General features: G+C 41.4%; 1 protein-coding gene across 3 annotated transcripts in view; it reads right to left on the bottom strand.

The window, feature by feature from the left end:
* The window catches only part of LOC126416650 (uncharacterized), a 392,607-nt gene that overhangs the window by 187,481 nt on the left and 181,155 nt on the right, over nt 1-23,971 (bottom strand). For all 3 annotated transcript variants that reach the window (XR_007575486.1, XM_050084444.1, XM_050084445.1), the window contains one exon: nt 21,956-22,121. Coding sequence is in view for 2 of the 3 variants with exons in the window: in XM_050084444.1 (XP_049940401.1) it covers nt 21,956-22,121 (166 nt within the window). In the remaining variant the exon portion in view is untranslated. The remainder of the gene's footprint in view (nt 1-21,955; nt 22,122-23,971) is intronic.

Genomic DNA, 23,971 nt, shown 5'->3' with positions numbered 1-23,971 from the left:
GCAAACCGGATCTTTATCCAAATACCTTCCTACAGGACAACGCTCATGATTTAAACTTATTATTAACCACTCTACCTTTTATCCCAAGCTTCATGTGTTCACATATTCTCTGAACAAAGTTCTTCGTATGTTCGTGCACATACAGTGCTTTGATATGGTAGGAAGTAGCATCCTGGATGTGGAATATACATTACAAGGAAAGGTCCTGAATATAATACTTCCCACTCCTTGTTTACTTTCCTTTTGAACTCTATTAGATTTTGGATGTGTGTGTAACAATATATGATCTCGTATTTGGGAGATGTAAGTCCAGCCTAAAGACTCTTGTCACACTTGGCCTTCCTTTTTTTTTGGCTTGTTCACTCAGAATAATTGTAGTTTGTCTTATTTTTTCTTTAAGTAAAGGTTCATGCAGTGGTACAAGTGGGAAAGGTTTTGAACACTCATCAAGTTCATTTTTCCCTAACATTAGTTTGGTCAGTATAAACCTGTATGTGAGTGTGATTAATTATTAACTATGTGTTGAAAAGGAGCCACATACACTACTCATTTTATTTACTTTCTTGGTATATACTTCCTAATAAAGCGATTAAACTCTTTGCATAAACATTCAACTGGACTTGCTTCTGGGAGAAATCGGAATTGTAAAATTTGTTTTATTTGTAATTCTTTGGGAAAGGGTTTCCATTCAGAATTTGTAAAATATGATATATTGTCAGTTAATATGGGCTTAGGTTTACCTATTCTAAGAAATTAGTACTCTACTATCTTCCTAATAATTCTATTGGTTACAGTGCTTCTGATTGCATACAAACAAACACATTTTGTGAAGACATTGAACATAGCAAGCAAATATTTGACACCTCACCTCCCTCAAGGAAATGGTCCAGCTGTGTCATGTCAGACTAATTCTAGTGGTTTTGTTGTAATGCTTTGACGTAATTTATTCTCGCGAGACCAGTTCGAGTGTACGACCTTCCTACATATGATACACGTTTTTATTTCTCTTTGCACCTTCTGACGCAAATCTGGAGAACAATTATATGACATAGTTTTCTCACCACACTTCTTTATTCCATAATGATCCCACGTGTGGTGTGTAAACCTAATAAAATCCATTACAAAATCTTAAGGTATACAGACTCATGAATAGTTTGATTCCAGTGCTCGCCAGTGAAATAGCACTTCTTGTATATTGTGTAGTATTTACTTACATTTCTATATCCCTTGTTACTCAGTTTCTCTTTTACCTTTCTAAAAGGTGCGACAATAAAGTAATGACACTATTCTGAAAAAATGTTGCTTACCGCTTTAGTCAATTTTAGTGTTATGTCTTACAAAGTAGTTCCCTTCTGATTGCACACACTTTTTCTAGCGCTTGTGCCATTGATGGTAACATTTCTGGAACTCATCTTCTGTAATATCCTCCAAGACCCTCGTCACAGCTTTTTGGACATCTTGTGTTGTTTGAAAATAGTGTCCCTTGACCGCTGTTTTGACTCCTGGAAATACAAAAAAGTCGCACGGAGGGATATCTGGTGAATAAGGTAGCTGTGGTAGTACTGAAATTTGTTTTGATGTTAAAAATTGCTGTACTGACAAAGCAGTATGGGATGGCCATTTTTACACAAATCTTTCTCATACCAAGATCTTCAGTTATTATTAGACGAACGTTTTTCGACTGATGTTCAGTTCTTATGCAATCATTTTCATGGATAATCTTCTATCAGATCGTATGAGTTGACGCACCCTGGCCAAATTGACATTTGTCCGTGAGGTTGATGGTCGTCCACTGCAGTCTTCATCTTCAACATTCGTTCTGCCTTCACTAAACAATTTATACCAACGAATTGCTCTTGGCAATAACCTCCTCTCCAAAAGCCTTCTGAAGCTTACCGTAAGTTGTTGTCACGTTTTCACCCAATTTAACACAAAAAGAAATGGCATACCACTGTGCAGTATTATGTAGTTCCATTTCTGTGGCGAGAGGCGCAAACATGTGTTGACTTATTACAGCACAACTCACGACTGAGAAGTTGCATGGATGTGCCGCTTGGACTAGAAGTAGCTTATAGGCCAAGGTCAAAGATATTGTGCCTATACAAGCCTGCAGGGTTGCCACATCTTGTAAAGAAAATCAGTCTTATTACTTAATTGTCGCACCTCCGAACAAAAAATTATATCTAATGCACTTTCTAGACTTCAACAAATATTAAATGAATTTACAGAGCTAAATGTACAGATCTCAGATTTTAGAATCGTATTAATACAAGGCGGCTATTATAGGCTCTATTACTTAAAACTGTGTCAAGAAATGGACAATTTACAAGAAAAGAATCCTCATTGAGGAAGGTAAAAGAGAAACTGGAAATGATTTTTATATAATAAGGACCAATGAGCAATTCGCTTGTGTAACAACTTGAAATTCAACAAAAAAAAAATAAAGCTTGGTGATCACAAACTTTCAAGTGTTTTCCACACATATAGTGTTCAAACTTCCAATGGGTCCATACTACGGCTAATGCTTCGAGTTCAGTAGCCAACTACGATCTTTCACACTCAGTGAATGTTCAGCTAGTAAAAGTAATTATACAACTTGTACTCTTTACATCAGTCTCTCTAATAATTTGAAACAGACTAGCACTGAAACCCTGAAACAATTCATCTGCGCTTAAGCAAAAATCTTGTGTCATGTCTGAATGGTATAAGATATTTGAATTTACTAAAGTTTCCTTTATGGCCTGGAAGTCTCTTTGACATTCCTTAGTATACAACCATGTATTATTTTGTTTCTTAACACGTTTATGAGGGGATCACAATGCAAAAGTACAAACTTCCTAAGGTATGAAGTTGTCCAAGAAAAGCCTTAAATTTTTCTCTTACCTGTGGTGTAGAAAAGTGTTTGATAGCCGCAAATTCCTTTGGGAGAGAGAATGTGGCCCAAACGTTTATTTTTTCTCTTCCAAATTTAGATTTTTGTAAATTAACCACAATACTACATTCAGGACATTATTTATGTACCTCCTCTAACAAATCTAAATATTTCCTCCATGAACTTGTTGTAACCAATATGTCATACAGTGTGATTCTCTTGAGGAGAGTTGGTCTCAGTATAGTGTCCAATGCTGCTATAAAGACATCCACACTAACACTGAGTCTGAAAGATAATACACAAAAATGGTAACTGTGGCCAGAACATACAAATGCGGTGTATTTCCTAATTTCTGGATGAAATGACACTTGCAACAAGGAAGAGCACAGATCCAGTGAAATTAAATACATGACACCATGAAATGTTAAAAGCTGTTCATCGATATTTTCAACTTTCCTTCTTACAGATACAATGATTTTGTTAATGGATTGTGCATCAAGTACTAATCGAATACTACTGTTTTCCTTATTGACAGCTAACAGGCTGATATATAGAGAATTCAAGGGTTCTATTACTTGCCAACTTAACATTGTTTGTTTTTCTTATTCATCACCTCTTTCCTCACCCAAGCGATTAGGTAAGAATTATGACAGAAAGTTTGGCATGGATATACATTTTTTATAATGCCTGTTTTTTTTACAAAACACTTGTTCATACTATATGAGTAATTTACATAACTTCTTTCTTCATGCTTCAGCTAAATAACCAGATGCATCACCCTTTTCACTGACAACATGCTGCGCTACTGGAATATCCAACACCTCTTCACTGCATTGTTCATTTATCAAAAGTATTTCAGGATAGATAAGATGAAAATTTACTTTATTGCTACTGATATTTCGATTTTCCTTGATCATAACCAAATTAATTGATAAAATCTCTTTATAAATCTGCAAGCAGCATTTACCAGAATCCACACCAGGGTTTGCCTGAAATTGTCTGAAAAAGTCCATCCTTAGAATACAATTTACTATTAATTTCTCAACCACAAGAAAATTGAATTTGATCTTAGTATTATGTAAGGTAATAGGAATGCATGTTTTCAACTTGACATTTTGTGTCATGTTTCCTATGGCTGTTAATATTTTGGAGTTATGGATAGGGAAAATGGGTACATACCTGTCTTTGCTATTGCATCAAACAAACTTATGGACAAAACGTTCGAGACACATCTCTGCTCAGAATTGTATGTACTAGTATATTGCCTGCATTTGCATATATTATCACTTGTACCACTTCCTCTTCATCCTTCCTTGTCTCATCGGAACATAACTCCTCTCTCAAATCGTGTTCCTCATTATACCTCAAAAAACGAATACATGCCAAATGAACCCCCCCCCCCCCCCAAAAAAAAATCCAGTATCTGGTGGGCTAGCATTTTCCAGTGGTGACATCAGAATACCATCATTAGTATTAACTGCCACAACTATTCGAATTGGATGCTGATGAGAACTCCAGTTATTGCTTTGATTGCTATGAAAAGTTATTTCCCGTTGTCTAACGTTATTATTTGAGGCAGGGTTGTTTCGCTTATTTATTGTTTTACCATTTGTCTTTTTGTTATTAACAACAAACGGTCCACTTGAACCCAAACTTCCTACGCCTATTTCATTACGTATTTGTTGAATAACGTTCTTCAAATTGGTATGGAGTTTGTTAAAAATCTTATCTTCCCTTATGGTTAATATCCTTTCCACTTCGTCCGTGGGAGTGCGATGTTGCTCTATCGCCTTTCTGTAAGTGTAGTATCGATTTCAAACAACCTACCAGTACGATCGTTTAACTTTTGTGCGTCATTACTGATGCATTTGTGTTCTAATTTAAGAAATCCCATATCCACAGATCTTTGTTGTTATTGATCCGGTAAATCTGACATGCTGGCCTGTGCGACTGGTCCCGGCGGAGGTTCGAGTCCTCCCTCGGGCATGGGTGTGTGTGTTTGTCCTTAGGATAATTTAGGTTAAGTAGTGTGTAAGCTTAGGGACTGATGACCTTAGCAGTTACGTCCCATAAGATTTCACACACATTTGAACATTTTTTTGACATGGTGACTTGCATCATAGCTACCGTTCTTGGTAAGCTGTCATATTCTATCCGTAAACTATTTTGCTTTAGTGTGGCTCAGCCAACTGCTGAGTGTTTTTCTTCTGTTCATTTACAAGTTCGGAAAATGTTTCATTAGACTTCAGTTCTAACTTTTGCTCCAAACTCCAAAATTCCGGTTTAAAGTTACTTGATATTTCTTCCAGTGCTTTGACGATATTTGTTCAAACAGCTCATACATTTCTCAAGATACTGTAGGGCAAAACCGTCACCTCCAGATGTCGGTATGGCAGGATTTCCTCCTCTTTGCCGTTGATCCTTTTCTGTGGCCGTTTCCTGTTCCACTATTTGTTAACTAAGAAACTTACAGGATGACAATTATTGAAAAATACGAAAAAAAACGCAAATTAGTTACAAGCTACGTCGTGCGCACACTTTATTCAACATGCAAACGTCACTACAGGTATTCGGATTTAGGTTATGATATGTTCGATAAGCCTGTCATCATTGGCGATGATGTGGCGCAGTCGAATAGCGAAATTCTGCGTTACCCGCTGAAGTGCCGGAACATCGATGATGTCGATGAACTCGTGAATGGGTGTTTTCAGCTCAGCAGTGGTTTCTGCATCATTGCTTTACACATTGTCTTTAATAAAGCCCCACAAAAAGGAGTCGCATGTATTCAGATCCGGAGAATATGGCGGCCAATCAAGGCCAATGCCAGTGGCCTCTGGGTACCCCAGAGCCAAAATGCTGTCCCCAAAGTGCTCCTCCAGGACATCAAACACTCCGCTGCTTCGATGGGGTCGAGATCCGTCTTGCAAGAACCACATCTTGTCAAAATCATAGCCACTTTGTGCAGTCAAGGAATATTGCACCGATTATTTCGTGACTGGTCATTGCGCAACACACAGTATCGCTTTGAGGGTGAAGAGACTTCTCGATCGCGAAATGCGGGTTCTCAGTCCCCCAAATGCGCCAATTTTGCTTATTGACGAACCCATCCAAATAAAAGTGGGCTTCGCAGCTAAACCAAACCATGCATGAACATACTAAATCCCATCATGCCCCAAGGCCGACGGTGCAGTTTGAACGTTCTAACGCAAACAGTTCAGAAGTGATGATTTTATTTCATACAGTTCAATAACTGTCACCCTGTATGTGATTCACGTGAATCATTGCGCTGAAAGCTATAGAGTGAGAACGCGCCTGTGGACGTTGATCCAGACGGCCACTCATAAGTTATGATTGTATCATCTATTTTCGACAAACCATTGTTTGTTATTTGTACTGATTTTAAAATCTGGTTACCATTTGTCCTACTTCCAGTGTTTTTTTTTTTGTGTTACCGCAATCTCCACTGGCGACTAGCTATCAATTGCCGGCACGTTCATTTCGTCGGACCGCATTATTTCGTCCAGTTTTTCACTAATGTTGTTACCTTTCATGGTAAAATTCTATCAGTAATTTCTATATTTACTTAGAGATACTACTTATGACTGTGGATATGAATAGTTTACTGGAAGAATGGTTTCTATCTATACTTAGAATGTAACAACAATATAAATGGCTACGCCATCCGTCACTACATACAATACGCTATTCTAATAAATGAAACTATCTGTATGATGGAAATAAAAACTATTCACCTAGAAGTACTAAGAACATACTTTCAAGAGAGTTGTACATATTGGATGCAAAGGTGCCTACTATGATTCGCTTGATATTAATAACTGAACTGGCGGCCGGAGTGGCCGAGCGGTTCTAGGCACTACAGTCTGGAACCACGCGACCGCTACGGTCGCAGGTTCGAATCCTGCCTCGGGTATGGATGTGTGTGATGTCCTTAGGTTAGTTAGGTTTAAGTAGTTCTAAGTTCTAGGGGACTGATGATCTCAGCAGTTAAGTCCCATAGTGCTCAGAGCCATTTGAACCATTTTTTTAATAACTGAATTTTTACTCAAGCCTTCCAAAGACGACTATGTTTGTGAATGTCTTGTTATATTCTGTAATTACTCATCACATGAATTTATTCCGATCACACATTGGAAAGTTTTTCAAGAAATGGAAAATTATTAGCGTTAGTACACGTTCATCTCAACAATTCTGTAAAATTATATTCACACAATGTTGGTACTTCTATCTTTCGAGGTCAAAATTCTCGCGTGATTCGAATGGGAGGCAAATAATTAGAATTTTATACAGGTCCTGTTACGCAAAGGAGCCATTATACTGTAATTATTTAGTACAGATGATGATACAAAGGCGTGACTGACCTCGTAAAGTTAGACGTCTGTTACAAAAATCATGACATTGGTTCTTAAGTCAGTTTTGGAACTCGCGTATTTCATTTCAGGTCAGTAAAGTTTTTTGTATTTTCTTACCGAACTCTTGTGCAGTGATTTTACTTTCGCGCAGAAGAGAAATTCTTGCGATGTCTTTTAGTAGCCATGATGTCTGATTTTTTCGTGTAAATCTAGTGATGTGCTTTGTACTCCAATAGTAAGAGAAAGTGGGAGTGATTGTGAAGCTAAATTTCTTTATGTTTCAGAATAACTTACAAAAACGGCATTCGTGTATAGTGAACAGCTCTTTCTCCAAAAGAATCTCATCGCTTCGAATTCTTCTGCAGTAATAACGCGATAACACATATAAATTTGAGAACATACGGTTCTGAAATGCTGGTGGAGAAACAACTCGTACTACCTGTTGTTGAGTTGTAACGTTACCTGCGGGAATATGATTACAATGGGAAACTTTTTAAAATTTTGGAGAAAAATCCGATTTTTCAGTGTAAAATTTGTGAAAATAATAAATAATTCACTAGATACTGACAGTCTGCGCAATCACAATAAATTTGCTATCAGAATTACTTGGGAATGAAAAATAAAAATAAAATCCTGACACCGAGATTCGAACCAGAAACCCTGCGCTTATGAAAAAAGCGCTTACTTGCCCGCCTGTGGACTACTAGCGACGATGCAAAATATACAGAGCCCGATAGCAACCGAAATACGATCGACGAAACTGATGTCAAAGCCGAGTTACTAAACACAGCGTTCCGAAATTCCTTCATCAAAGAAGACGAAGTAAATATTCCAGAATTAGAATCAAGAACAGCTGCAAACATGAGTGACGTAGAAATAGATATTTCGGAGTTGTGAAGCAACTTAAATCACTTAACAAGAGCAAGTCTTCCGATCCATAGCGTGTACCAGCCAGGTTCCTGTCAGAGTATGCTGATACAATAGCTCCATAATTAACAATCATATACAACCGTTCGCTCGACGAAAGATCCGTACCCAAAGACTGGAAAGTTGCACGAATCACACCAATACTCAAGAAAGGTAGTAGGAGTAATCCACTAAATTACTCGAACGTATCTTTAAAGTCTATGTCCAGAAGGATTTTTGGAACATACATTGTATTCGAATATTATGCATTACCTTCAAGAGAACGGTCTATTGACACACAGTCAACACGGATTTAGAAAACAGCGTTCTTGTGAAACACAACTAGCTCTTTACTCACACGAAGTGCTGAGTGCTATTGACAAGGGATTTAAAATTGAACCCGTATTCCTAGATTTCCAGAAGGCTTTTGACACCGTTCCTCACAAGCGGCTCGTAACCAAACTGCGCGCTTATGGGATATCGTCTCAGTTATGTGACTGGATTTGTGATTTCCTGTCAGAGTGGTTACAGTTCGTAGTAACTGACACAAAGTCATCGAGTAAAACAGGAGTGATTTCTGGCGTTCCCCAAGGTAGTTTTATAGGCCCTTTGCCGTTCCTTATCTATACAAACGATTTAGGAGACAATCTCAGCAGCCGTCTTAGGCTGGCTGCAGGTGTTTCTGTCGTTTATCGACTAGTTAAGTCATCAGAAGATCAACACAAATTGCAAAACGTTTTAGAAAACATGGGGCAAAAATTGGCAACTGACCCTAAATAACGAAAAGAGTGAGGTCACCCACATGAGAGGTGAAAGGAATCCGTTAAACTTCGATTACACGGTAAATCAGTCAAATCTAAAGGCCGTAAATTCAACTAAATACCTAGGAATTACAATTACGAACAACTACGTTTTACTGGCAGGACTATTAGAAAATGTAAAGGATCTATTAAACGCACTGCCTACACTACGCTTGTCTGTCCTCTTTTAGAATACTGCTGCGTAGTGTGGGATCTTTACCAGATACGACTGACGAAGTACATCGAGAAAGTCTAAAGAAGGGCAGCACGTTTTGTATTATGCGACACAGGGGAGAGAGCGTCACTGAAATGACAGGATTTGGAGTGGGCATCATTAAAACATAGGCGCTTTTCGTTGCGGCAGAATCTTCCCACGAAATTTCAATCACCAACTTTCTGCTCCGAATGCGAAAGTATTTTGTTGACACCGACCTACATAGGGAGACATGATCATTGTAATAACGTGAGAGAAATCAGAACTCGCACTGAAAGACATAGATGTTTGTTTTTGCGCGCGCTGTACGAGATTGGAATAATAGCGAATTATTGTGGAGTATCCTTGTAGATGTAGATGTAGAAGCAATCTGAAAAGCTTGTTAGGGTGGTAAGGGTGTTGCAGGGGAATCTGTGCTGAGAAATAACTCTTACGAAAGAAATTCGATAACTTTTCCCGTTTCCGACTGATTTAAGTGTGACATGCTCTTCGTCTGGTTTCCTAAAACCGAACTAGAAAGCAATAAAAAAAATGGGCATGGGAGGATAGTAAGGATCGAACCCGAGCCAAACGCTGAGGGGTCTCGTGCGCCAGCCCAGAATGGACAAAAGCAGTTTCAACAAAATGTATAGTAATTGTTTCTTGATGTAAATCAGCTGCTTCATTATGAAACACCTCAATAAGAAAAACGCTTGTAATCAGATACGGACACAATAGCAGGCGCTTGCAACAAGGACAGTCTGAATTTACCCACACTCTGACACTATTACTGCAACAAACTATGTCACACTAAAGTACACTAATTATTTCAGTAAGGAATGATGTTATTTGCAGTATGCCTCGTAACTAGGGTAAGCACTATTCTATCGTAATGGAGGGCCCCTGATTCTCTAGATAAGAAAATGAGTAGTTTTGAATCAATTACAGAGCACTTCTTTCACCTATGAAGAAAAACAAAATCATGGTCATTGCATATTGCTAATCTTTTGCATTTCAGAGTTAAATGCTTTTCACATAGTAGCCCTGACTCTTATTAGCTACATTTGGTACTTCAGTTCAATATTTTAAGCACATAAACTTCAAGGACAAATACATAAATTTTCAAGAAACTTTCAGCGATAATTTACTAATACACTGACTATAGCATGGGGGGACCCATAAACTGTTCTGTCTTGTAACTTCAAGAATAAACACTAACAGCATGTATGTATCAACATAAATAAACGATTGCAAACCGGTTGCACTGGTAAAACTGTTGTAGGCCCAAATCTGTTACAGCCATCAATCTACCTTCTAATCAATGTTTCTACTCCGTATTTTTATATCGTGACAAATAATATCATTTTTTCTTTTTATAGAGTTTTAAGTAACTGTTTTACTATTAAGTGAACTAGTGCACATGGTGCACTTACAAAAAAATGGCTCCAGTTACTTTAACACAGTCTTTTAAAACTTTTCAATCAGTTATTTCAACACTTCCACTTTGTTTCAATGCTCAGACTACTCATGGGATCGGAATAGGAGCCTAACAAGGTTAGTTACTCAGGAACGACTAAGGTATACAGTGGAATGCTGCACTTGAACAACTATATTGCAGAAACTTCAGCAAACGCATGGAAGTACAAAACTAAACCATTACTTTGCCTGATGGTGTAAGCGGAGGCGATCTTCTGCATTGATTACGTACCGCTGTATGGCGCAATCATAGCTCTTGATGTAATGGGCTCTATACTATTCTTTTTAACGTCATCATACATCGAGAGAAAACCTATAGAGGCCATCTTGCTGCTGCTAATAGCCATTTCCATCCGAGGCATTTTAATCCACTTTTATAATCACTTTAGTTCAGCTGAAAACTTGAGATTTTCACGCTTTAAAGGTTAACCACAGATTCGTGTCAACAGAATCAAAGGTAGGCTAACTTCATGCCTCTCCGCCTTTTCCTTTTGTGCCTTGATCTTCCCGTTATGGAGGGCCTTCCCTCCGTCTTTTTCTACTAATTACAGTACTATAGCCTTTACGGATGAGCCAGCTAGATTAGTTAACAAGTGACACATCCACTGATCAGCCAGAACATTATGATCACCGACCTACTATCGATAGAATCCCGTCCAGGTGATAGCTGCGCCGACGGGCGAGGAATGACTGCTGATCAGATGCAGGCACGGTGGATGTACTTAGTATCAGTGACCGTGCTGCCCGTGTGTAGAGTTGGGAAGACGCGCCATCTATCTGCGTTTCACCGAGGGCAGATTGTGATGTCTCCGAGGCTCGGCACGAGAATTTCGGGAACTGCATGACTTGTTGGGTGTTAAAGGAGTGCTGTAGTGAGTGTCTTCAACATGTGGCGAAACCAAGGTGAAACCACGTTCAGATGTCACGGGTTTGGGGGGCCACCCCTCGTTACAGATGTCAGATGTCGTATGCTGGGTTGACTGGTAAAACAGGGCAGGCGGTGAACTGTGGCGAAACTAACATCAGACTTTAATGCTGGGCAGAGTACAAGTGTGTGTGAACACACAGTGCACTGAACACTCCTAACGACGGGCCTCCACAGCCAATGACCCATGCGTGTGCCAGTGTTAGCACCACGACATGGGCAACTACGACTGAAATAGGCACGTGACCATCGGCACTGGACTTGGCATCATACCGATTGGAGGGCGCGAATCCGTCGTCTTCCAGGTGAACAGCTCCTTGACACCTATACTGCAGGATGGAGACAAGGCAGCGGCGGTTCCATAAATCTCTGGGACGATTCATGTGGGCATCCATGTGTCCAATGGTGCTCGTGCAAGGCACCATTGTGGCCAAACAGTATTATACACTGGTTGCAGACATGTCCAGCACTTCATGACGATCATGTTTCCCGATAGCAGTGGCTTTTTTCAGCAAGATAATGCGCCATGTGACAGGGCCAGGAGTGTGATGGAGTGGTTCGAGGAACACAGTGGCGAGTTCCAATTGATGTGCTGGCTTCCCAATTCATCAGATCTGAAGCCGATCGAACATATCTGGGATGTGACTGAATGTGGAATTAGAGCTCATCGCCACCTCCCCGGAATTTACTAGAATTAGGTGACTTGTGTGTGCAGATGTGGTGCCAACTCCATCCAGCGACCTACCAAGGCCTCCTTGCTTCCATGCCATGATGCGTCGCCTTGGTTGTCCATGCCAAACGTGGACATACCAACTATTAGGTAGGTGATAATAATGTTCTGGGTGATCAGAAGGGACAGATTTTAAAATGACCTTTACAGATGCAGGAACTTACAAAAGTGAGAAAAATTTTCATATTCATCTTGAAGTCAATTAAGTTCATGGTTACAGTTATTACAGAATCGATATATTACGTAAACGCTACGTGGTGAGCAGATTTGTTCTTTCCACACTGGTAGTACCCTCATGAGGAATGTCTAGGGGAACAATATGTGCCAGACGATGCTCTTGGTTAGTAGTGATGTAGGCCTCAGACGTCCTAAAATAAACTCGAACGTTTCATTTAGTGCCTTCTAGTTGACTTCTTTGGGATGGCCAGACGTTTGACAAATGAGGCATTCGCATTGTGCCACAGAACAGTCGGCTGATGATGGTGTTGAACTGAAAATTCGTAGCTGTGAGCCCCATGTAATGCCTGTTATCTTTCTTGGGACGTTATTCACAGCTTCCACTTTTGGGTTTGTGAAGTGGCAATTCTGCTTTTAAGTCAAGGTGCGACCAAGTACAACACACAAATATTTTCGATACAGTGAAGCATACAGTTGCACTCTATGCCTGGATACAACTCGTGGTGAAGGGTGCGCCTGGCTTTGTTTAAGGTGAAAAGCACAAAGCTAAGTTATATTTGGGTCTGGGCGAAGTTTATTCTTTTCATAATAAATACTCTTATTATTCAAAGCACCTGCGAGGTGACCTTCCAGTTTCTCAGACGACTTAGTCTGAACTGCTGAAGCCAAATAATCTGCGTAAAGAAAACTACTGCTTTGTCCTGGGCTCCAGGAATTCTCTTTAGACGGATCTTAAAAATGCCTGTAATTTTCTGTGTGGAATGGGCAGGACATCTGTCGTGTAGTACTGCACGGACAGTTTAATGTCCAGTGAAAGTCTTCAAATAAGTATAACATATACACTCCTGGAAATGGAAAAAAGAACACATTGACACCGGTGTGTCAGACCCACCATACTTGCTCCCGACACTGCGAGAGGGCTGTACAAGCAATGATCACACGCACGGCACAGCGGACACACCAGGAACCGCGGTGTTGGCCGTCGAATGGCGCTAGCTGCGCAGCATTTGTGCACCGCCGCCGTCAGTGTCAGCCAGTTTGCCGTGGCATACGGAGCTCCATCGCAGTCTTTAACACTGGTAGCATGCCGCGACAGCGTGGACGTGAACCGTATGTGCAGTTGACGGACTTTGAGCGAGGGCGTATAGTGGGCATGCGGGAGGCCGGGTGGACGTACCGCCGAATTGCTCAACACGTGGGGCGTGAGGTCTCCACAGTACATCGATGTTGTCGCCAGTAGTCGGCGGAAGGTGCACGTGCCCGTCGACCTGGGACCGGACCGCAGCGACGCACGGATGCACGCCAAGACCGTAGGATCCGACGCAGTGCCGTAGGGGACCGCACCGCCGCTTCCCAGCAAATTAGGGACACTGTTGCTCCTGGGGTATCGGCGAGGACCATTCGCAACCGTCGCCATGAAGCTGGGCTACGGTCCCGCACACCGTTAGGTCGTCTTCCGCTCACGCCCCAACATCGTGCAGCCCGCCTCCAGTGGTGTCGCGACAGGAGTGAATGGAGGGACGAATGGAGACGTGTCGTCTTCAGCGATGAGAGTCGCTTCTGCCTTGGTGCCAATGATGGTCGTATGCGTGTTTGGCGCCGTGCAGGTGAGCGCCACAATCAGGACTGCATACGACCGAGGCACACAGGGCCAACACCCGGCATCATGGTGTGGGGAGCGATCTCCTACACTGGCCGTACACCACTGGTGATCGTCGAGGGGACACTGAATAGTGCACGGTACATCCAAACCGTCATCGAACCCATCGTTCTACCATTCCTAGACCGGCAAGGGAACTTGCTGTTCCAACAGGACAATGCACGTCCGCATGTATCCCGTGCCACCTAACGTGCTCTAGAAGGTGTAAGTCAACTACCCTGGCCAGCAAGATCTCCGGATCTGTCCCCCATTGAGCATGTTTGGGACTGGATGAAGCGTCGTCTCACGCGGTCTGCACGTCCAGCACGAACGCTGGTCCAACTGAGGCGCCAGGTGGAAATGGCATGGCAAGCCGTTCCACAGGACTACATCCAGCATCTCTACGATCGTCTCCATGGGAGAATAGCAGCCTGCATTGCTGCGAAAGGTGGATATACACTGTACTAGTGCCGACATTGTGCATGCTCTGTTGCCTGTGTCTATGTGCCTGTGGTTCTGTCAGTGTGATCATGTGATGTATCTGACCCCAGGAATGTGTCAATAAAGTTTCTCCTTCCTGGGACAATGAATTCACGGTGTTCGTATTTCAATTTCCAGGAGTGTATGTTAGACACTAGAAATACTTGTGGCACTTTAGAGCCTCATCAATAAAAAGGGACGACCCACCACACACTAATTAGATCTCATTCATCCATTACTCTTTTCCATAATGGATATTCAACTGACTAACAATGCATGTTACGAGTGTTGATGGCCCATGATTTGTAAATGATGCTTCATTTGTAAAAAACGTCTTGCGTAGAAACACTGTATCACTGTTTTCGTAGGCAGCACTTGGAGGTATGTTTTTCATTTTGAAAGTCATTAGCATGACGCTATAAGTTGCAGCAACATTGGGAAAGTATGAAATGTGTTGGAATGTAGTGTCTGCAGAACATTCCATTGACTGATTGAACTCGCGCTGTCAAGCTGCCTCGTTCTAACATGTTGTTGTGTGGTACGACTGCTAAAACGTTAGCTGCATTTCTCTCAATAGTTGCTTTCTTTTTCGTTAGTGCATTGTATTGGCCACACATCTAGTTTCTTGAAATTTTCTATTATGTTTAGAAAGAGGCCTTGTGAGAGCTTGGGACTATCAGAAGACCTTTACACATAACAACAGAGTCGCTGCTATAGCACCTTGGCGATATTCGCCATAGTAGATAGTGACTTACACTGTTTAAGGCTTAATATCTTCACGAGCAAGTTGTCCGCTCACTATAAAAGCAGAGCACTGTCTCATGCGCTTCGACTGAACACGGAAGCACGAGAACCGCACCTAACTTAGGCGTTTTCTTACATTTGGCACAGAAGGGAAGGCGTCTGTGGGGATGTGTTTCTCGTGACGACAGAGCAGTGGTTTGTAGCATTTTTTACTGTTATTCATGTCAGAAATACGAATCAAAACATACTGAATGTAAAAAGTACGGGACATACGTGGACAAATTAATCAACCAACAACAGAAGAATATAAAGTACTTCATGGAAAATAAATGGCCATACTCAAATATTTTCGCTATATACAATATTTATACAAGTTGTAACCAGTATTTGGCTACGTTGATGGCGTTGGTCTAACACAGTGCCAGTTTCAGTCCTGTGCTTGAATCTGGAGAAAGGTAGCACTTCGTGAAATGAGTAGAAGTTTGTTCCTCCACACATTCACACAATAAGTTTCCATTTTACAAGACGCACCATTTCTTGTGGTTGTCCTTCATTCTTGCAAAAGCCTCTACACAGTCCACTTAAATTTGGATTTGGATCCAAAACATCGATTTTTCAAACATATTATTTTCTTAATCTACATAGTTTAACCTAAGTTGTGTATCAATTTCATCGTGGTAGCAGAATTAGAAATGTCTTTAAAATATTAAACTGTTTAACTCTGTACTGGCAGCCACTCCCATCTTTTCCGACATTTGGGAAACTGCTTGCTTCGGAGGAATTTTTATGAGTGTAAAGGCTGTTTTCTTTCGATGTCTCTGGCTGACATCTGCATCTCTGGCTGACGAGTTTCACGCGTGTGGTTTATTTACATTGTCACAATATAACATATATTTACGTGGAAGATTGAATTAAGAAATCTTTACGTAGAAGTGAAAGTATATGCATAATGGCTGGTGTAAAAACTGTGTTTGGAAACGTAGGTTTCATGGAAAGCAATTTACCAAGAAGAGGAGGAAGCAGCTCGAAATGAACATAACGTCTGGGGTGTAGCATCGAACATTGTGACAGGCATATTGTACAGAAGCGTGAGTGATGTTGATATGGATGTCACTGGATTCACTGGTTATAAAGCGTTCATGTTCCTGTGTTAGCTGTAAACGTACGGAATGCATGACTGTTCTCGAAGAAAGAAGAGTGGGGATAGTCAGTGATTTTAAAAATTTCTAATCCATGTGGCTACGAATTTTCATTTCCCTACTAAAAAAAAAAAATATTGGTAACTATGTACGCAGGTTTAGGTTTGTATGGGTTCTGAGATGGTGGGGAAGGAGGTAAATTTTGTGTGGGTTACTGAACATGCCTCCACCTTCTATAAGGTGTGAAAAAACAATTATAGAAATTTCTGATGCTGTACGTGATACCGCCAAAGTTTCAGTGAAGAAAGCAGTGGAAGAATTGGTGAAAATAAATCAAAAAGAAGTAGATGCTGTGGTAGATATTCATGACAATGAATCTCCTACAAATGTTACTGACCTGTGTGTTTCTGTAGATGGAACCTGGATGAAAAGGGATCACATCTCTATATGGTATTGCATCTGTAATTACTATTGACTCAGGTAAAGGTTTAGATGTAGAAATTATGTCTAAGTACTGCCAGTAATTTGTAACAAGAAAAATGTCTAACGATGACAACAACGAGAAACTGTGGTAAGAAAAGCATGCAGTAGCATGCTCTAAACATTATAGTTCTCAGGCGGGGGCATGGAGCCCTCTGCAACTACAAGGATTTTCTCCAGATCTGAGAAACAATGAGATGACAGATATACTAAATACCTTGGTGATGGAGACTCCTCTTCGTTCAAAGCTGTAACAGGTAAAAAAACTGTACAGTGCTACAACAGAAAAGTTTGGCCAGATCCAAAACCGTTTTGGTGGCAGACTTTGCCGCTTTCTGAAAGAGAAGAACGGTGAAGTGCTTGAGGATGGAAAGTCACTTGGAGGAAAAGAAAGACTTACTCTGAAATAAATTGATTTTCTTCGGTTATTTTACGGGACCTAACAGGAAAAACACAAACAACTTAGAGGCAGTGAGGCGTGCTGTGTGGGCAATTTTTTTCCACAAACTATCCAATGACCAAACACCAACGCATAATCTGTATCCGAAAGACGATTGGTGTAAGTACAAGAGAAGAACTTTAATGGACTATTCATTACACCCCGAGAAGTTGAACATGCACAACAAGAAATTAGACGTTTTCACATCGACACTCATTACTGGAACCTGCTATGAATGCAGTTAAGCCCACATTCAGGTTTCTTGCAAACCTTGATTTACTGAGTAAGTGTCTTAGTGGAAAGACACAAAATGCCATTGAAAGCCACAGTAATTTAATGAGGATTAGATGCTCAAACCGGACATTCTGTGGACTTGTAGTCAAAATAGGCGTCTGTTGCAGTTTTATACTTTGTGGCCGAGCGGTTCTAGGCGCTACAGTCTGGAACTGCGCGACCGCTACGGTTGCAGGTTCGAATCCTGCCTCGGGCATGGATGTGTGTGATGTCCTTAGGTTAGTTAGGTTAACGTAGTTCTAAGTTCTAGGGGACTGATGACCTCAGATGTTAAGTCCCATAGTGCTCAGAGCCATTTGAACCTTTTTTTTTTTTGCAGTTTTATATTTTAACGACGGAAATAATGGCAAAATTGAAGTGTCGGAGGGAGTTGGTATAGATCCAGGTGTGTTTACAGCAAAAGCATTTTGCACAATCGATGGGATCAGGGACAAGGAAGCTGACAGATCACTGTCTTACCTACAAATACAGGCCAGGAAAATTCGAAGGGGAGACAAGAGAACCTAAAGGATGAGGAATATCAGTATCGAGGATTGTAAAACTGAGGTTAGCTTATTACATCTAGAAATATGAGAAGAAAGTCTTCGACCCCGTTTTCTCGGTATTACATTTTTTGCATTATTAGAAGCCTTTTCTCAAAAAGTATATGCGCTAATGCTATGAAATTTTCAGGAGCTGTTCGAAACAAAAAATACGAGATCCTATGATTACTTTGTGATTTCTATAGGATTTTATGTAGAAAAGGAGCTTAATTTTGGATGTGCAAAATTGAAATTATTTTAATGATACAGTTTTTACCATAAAATAATGATTGTAGTTTAGTGGTCTTATAACTTCCTTAGGACACTTAAATTACATTTTCAAATTCATTCCTTGATTAGAATCTGAGTTATGGCTTTTTATAAAAAAGATAATGAAAATTAGAAATTCAAATTCCTGGTAAAATATTAGTCTTCCGTCTTTTATTATATTTTTCCGTTGAAGCATATCTGTTTTTATTCACACATACAAAATTTTAAATCTGTACGTTACTAAGTGCAACTGTAATAATTTTTTTTTTAAAAAGTTTACATTTTCGGCTGCATCCCCCTTAAGGACTTCCATGAACACCATCCCACCTAACGACCAGGAGGTAATTCTTTTTAAGTTTTGTTATGTTTCAGATGATCAGGATACCACTGTACCCATAGTTTAGCCGTGGCTCTTCTGGTATGTGGGAGAAATAGAGCAAAAGACTGTAAGAAGACTATATGGACTTCAGACAGACTGATGGTGGCTGGTATTTGTATAGGGGACAGGCTGAAAGGTTACAATTTTTTTGTCTCTTGTTATTATGCAATCAACTTTCACATCTGTATGATGTTCTAGTCCTCCCCAAAGACTCTTTCCAGTTCCACAGACAAAAGTACACAGAATTATTTTAAGAAAGCATTGAAGACAGAGACTTCATAATTCGGTAGTCATGGAAGTTAAAAATTACATGCGTGTGTAGATAAATACACCATGTTCTGGTCTATAACTTACCAAGAACTTCACCTCAATATGTTTACTCGTTATGGATATACAAAGGATGGACAAAAATGTGGAAACAAGGCGAGATATGCATGTTTGAGCATAAACGCAGATGTTTGCCAAGTCTGCAGGTGGCTCTGTTGTATTTGACAGCAAACGGCACCAGTAAAATGTCCTCAACAAGTTGCAAATGTCAGTTGTGGTCGGATCAGTGTTCTGTGTAGTTGTGAATGCATTATTCCGGAGCTAAGTGAATGCGAACGTGAGCAAATTCTTGGTGCTCTTCTGGTGTGTGCTTCAGTAATCAAGGTAGTCGACATGAATGCTGTTCCAAAAGGCACCTAATCGAAGATTTATACAACTTACGGAGAAAGCAGAAATATGCGCTAAGTCACAACGCAGATGAAAAAGTGTGTTGAGTGATCATGGCAGACAATGGTCGAAGATGGTGGTTGTGAAAAATAAGACGATGGCGGCTGTAAGAGCCAATGCTGTACTCGCAAATCTCGTCAGCACCAAAATACCGCGACGGTAGCTCCATAAGCAGGGAATTACAGGGCGAACTGAATTCCAAAGCCACTCATCAGTGAGGCAAATAAGCCCATAACAGGAAAACATGGGGACCAAGCCATAAAACCTAGACATTGGAGGAATGGAAGAAACTCATTTGGTCGGATGTGACTTGTTTCATACTGTTTCCAACTTCTGGCCTAGTTTATGTAGGTGAAAGCCGACTCAAGCTTACAACGCAGAGGACTTGCTGTGAAACGTAGCGGGGGTTCGGGGATAATTTGGGCAGCCATGTCGTAGTATTCCAGGGGCTCTCTAGTTACTCTGCAATGCCGCATTACTGCTCAGAATTAAGTGACCATTTTGGCTGACCAGGTCCCTCCCGTGGTACAGTATTTGTTCCCCAATGGTGAAGCTGTGTTCCAAGATAACAGGGCACCTGTTTGTACAACTCGCATAATCCAGGACTGATTATGTGAGCATGAGAACGAATTGTTGCGTCTCCCCTGGCCACAAAAATCCCCAGATCTCAATATTATTGAGCATCTGTTGTCTACTTTGGAGAGAGATGGTGCGTGATCGCTGTCCATCTCCATCACCATTACTTGAACTTACCACGATTTTCCAGGAACACTGGCGTAAGATTACCTTGAAAACGATACATCTACATCAACATGACTACTCTGCAATTCACATTTAAGTGCTTGGCAGAGGGTTCATCGAACCACAATCATACTATCTCTCTACCATTCCACTCCCAAACAGCGCGCGGGAAAAACGAACACCTAAACCTTTCTGTTCGAGCTCTGATTTCTCTTATTTTATTTTGATGATCATTCCTACCTATGTAGGTTGGGCTCAACAAAATATTTTCGCAGTAGGAAGAGAAAGTTAGTGACTGAAATTTCGTAAATAGATCTCGCCGCGACGAAAAACGTCTTTGCTGTAATGACTTCCATCCCAATTAGCGTATCATGTCTGACACACTCTCTCCCCTATTACGTAATAATACAAAACGAGCTGCCCTTTTTTGCACCCTTTCGATGTCCTCCGTCAATCCCACACCGCGCAGCAATATTCTAACAGAGGACGAACGAGTGTAGTGTAAGTTGTCTCTTTAGTGGACTTGTTGCATCTTCTAAGTGTCCTGTCAATGAAACGCAACCTTTGGCTCGCCTTCCCCACAATATTATCTATGTGGTCTTTCCAACTGAAGTTGTTCGTAATTTTAACACCCAGGTACTTAGTTGAATTGACAGCCTTGAGAATTGTACTATTAATCGAGTAATCGAATTCCAACGGATTTCTTTTGGAACTCATGTGGATCACCTCACACTTTTCGTTATTTAGCGTCAACTGCCACCTGCCACACCATACAGCAATCTTTTCTAAATCGCTTTGCAACTGATACTGGTCTTCGGATGACCTTACTAGACGGTAAATTACAGCGTCATCTGCGAACAACCTAAGAGAACTGCTCAGATTGTCACCCAGGTCATTTATATAGAACACGAACAGCAGAGGTCCCAGGACGCTTCCCTGGGGAACACCTGATATCACTTCAGTCTTACTCGATGATTTGCCGTCTATTACTACGAACTGCGACCTTCCTGACAGGAAATCACGAATCCAGTCGCACAACTGAGACGATACCCCACAGGCCCGCAGCTTGATTAGAAGTCGCTTGTGAGGAACGGTGTCAAAAGCTTTCCGGAAATCTAGAAGTACGGAATCAACTTGAGATCCCCTGTCGATAGCGGCCATTACTTCGTGCGAATAAAGAGCTAGCTGCGTTGCACGAGAACGATGTTTTCTGAAACCATGCTGATTACGTATCAATAGATCGTTCCCTTCGAGGTGATTCATAATGTTTGAATACAGTATATGCTCCAAAACCCTACTGCAAACCGACATCAATGATATAGGTCTGTAGTTTGATGGATTACTCCTACTACCCTTCTTAAACACTGGTGCGACCTGCGCAATTTTCCAATCTATAGGTACAGATCTGTCGGTGAGGACCTGTATTTATCCATTTCGAGACGACTGAAAGTTGTTTTGAATGCCAATTGTTTTCGTACATCGTATTAGAAACAGTAATATTTTGCGTGTTAGGTATTTGCATATTTTTGCCAGGCCCCTATAAGTGAAATGACTCAGCAGCCTCACGCTGTATGACCATACAGAAGACACACTATCCCTGACCTTTCTCCTCCCGGCACTCAGCGCTAGAGCTCTGAAGAAGAGAGCAGAAGGCAGCCAGACTGACCTTTTCGTGATACCCGGTACGGGTGGGCTCACTGAGGGCCTGCTCGGTGACGTTGCAGGATGCTGCCGAGGCCTCGCGGCAGCGGAAGTCGCAATCGGCACTACGCATGCGCACAAGCAGGTCTGGGACATGGCGCCTCATGTCCAGCACCAGCACCACCGTGCGGCTGCAACAACACATCACACATCTCGCTCTCCTTGCTCTCTTATGTCGCCCTCACTGCTGCTTCTTGCTCGACATCTAAAAATGGCTCTGAGCACTATGGGACATCTATGGTCATCAGTCCTCTAGAAATTAGAACTACTTAAACCTAACTAACCTAAGGACATCACACAACACCCAGTCTTGCTCGACATCTAACATGATCTCCTACATGCAGTCTATAGCCAGCAAATAACCTGATAACAATTCCACACTATACAGGGTGGTCCATTGATAGTGACTGGGCCAAATATCTCACGAAATAAGCATCAAACGAAGAAACTACAAAGAACGAAACTCGTCTAGCTTGAAGGGGGAAACCAGATGGCGCTATGGTTGGCCCGCTGGATGGCGCCGCCATAGGTCAATTGCGTTTTTTTAAAAATAGGAACCCCCATTTTTTATTACATATTCGTGTAGTACGTAAATAAATATGAATGTTATAGTTGGATCACTTTTTTCGCTTTGTGATAGATGGCGCTGTAATAATCACAAACTTCTAAGTACGTGGTATCGCGTAACATTCCGCCAGTGCGGACAGTATTTGCTTCGTGATACATTACCCGTGTTAAAATGGACCGTTTACCAACTGCGGAAAAGGTCGATATCGTGTTGATGTATGGCTACTGTGATCAAAATGCCCAACGGGCGCGTGCTATGAATGCTGCTCGGTATCCTGGACGACATCATCCAAGTGTCCGGACCGTTCGCCGGATAGTTACGTTATTTAAGGAAACAGGAAGTGTTTAGCCACATGTGAAACGTCAACCACATCCTGCAACAAATGATGATGTCCAAGTAGGTGTTTTAGCTGCTGTCGCGGCTAATCCGCACATTAGTAGCAGACAAATTGCGCGAGAATCGGGAATCTCAAAAACGTCGGTGTTGAGAATGCTACATCAACATCGATTGCACCCGTACCATGTTTGTATGCACCAGGAATTGCATGGCGACGACTTTGAACGTCGTCTACAATTCTGCTACTGGCCACAAGAGAAATTACGGGACGATTACAGATTTTTTGCACGCATTCTATTAAGCGACGAAGCGTCATTCACCAACAGAGGTAACGTAAACCGGCATAATATGCACTATTGGGCAACGGAAAATCCACGATGGCTGCGACAATTGGAACATCAGCGACCTTGGCGGGTTAATGCATGGTGCGGCATTATGGGAGGAAGGATAATCAGCCCCTGTTTTATCGATGGCAATCTAAATGGTGCAACCTATGCTGATTTCCTACGTAATGTTCTACCGATGTTACTACAAGATGTTTCACTGCATGACAGAATGGCGATGTACTTCCAACGTGATGGATGTCCGGTACATAGCTCGCGTGCGGTTGAAGCGGTACTGAATAGCATATTTCATGACAGGTGGATTGGTCGTCGAAGCACCATGCCATGCCCTACACGTTCACCGGATCTGACGTCCCCGGATTTCTTTCTGTGGGGAAAGTTGAAGGATATTTGCTATCGTGATCCACCGACAACGCCTGACAACATGCGTCAGCGCATTGTCAATGCATGGGCGAACACTACGGAAGGCGAACTACTCGCTATTGAGAGGAATGTCGTTACACGCATTGCCAAATGCATTGAGCTTGACGGCCATCATTTTGAGCATTTATTGCATTAATGTGGTGTTTGCAGGTAATCACGCTGTAACAGCATGCGTTCTCAGAAATGATAAGTTCACAAAGCTACATGTATCACATTGGAACAACCGAAATAAAATGTTCAAACGTACCTACGTCCCGTATTTTAATTTAAAAAACCTACCTGTTACCAACTGTTCGTCTAAAATTGTGAG

The sequence above is a fragment of the Schistocerca serialis genome, chromosome 8 (genome assembly GCF_023864345.2).
Source record: "Schistocerca serialis cubense isolate TAMUIC-IGC-003099 chromosome 8, iqSchSeri2.2, whole genome shotgun sequence".
Classification (NCBI taxonomy): domain Eukaryota; kingdom Metazoa; phylum Arthropoda; class Insecta; order Orthoptera; family Acrididae; genus Schistocerca; species Schistocerca serialis.
Note: the sequence above shows the minus strand (reverse complement) of the source record. Positions and strands in the feature narration are given on the sequence as shown.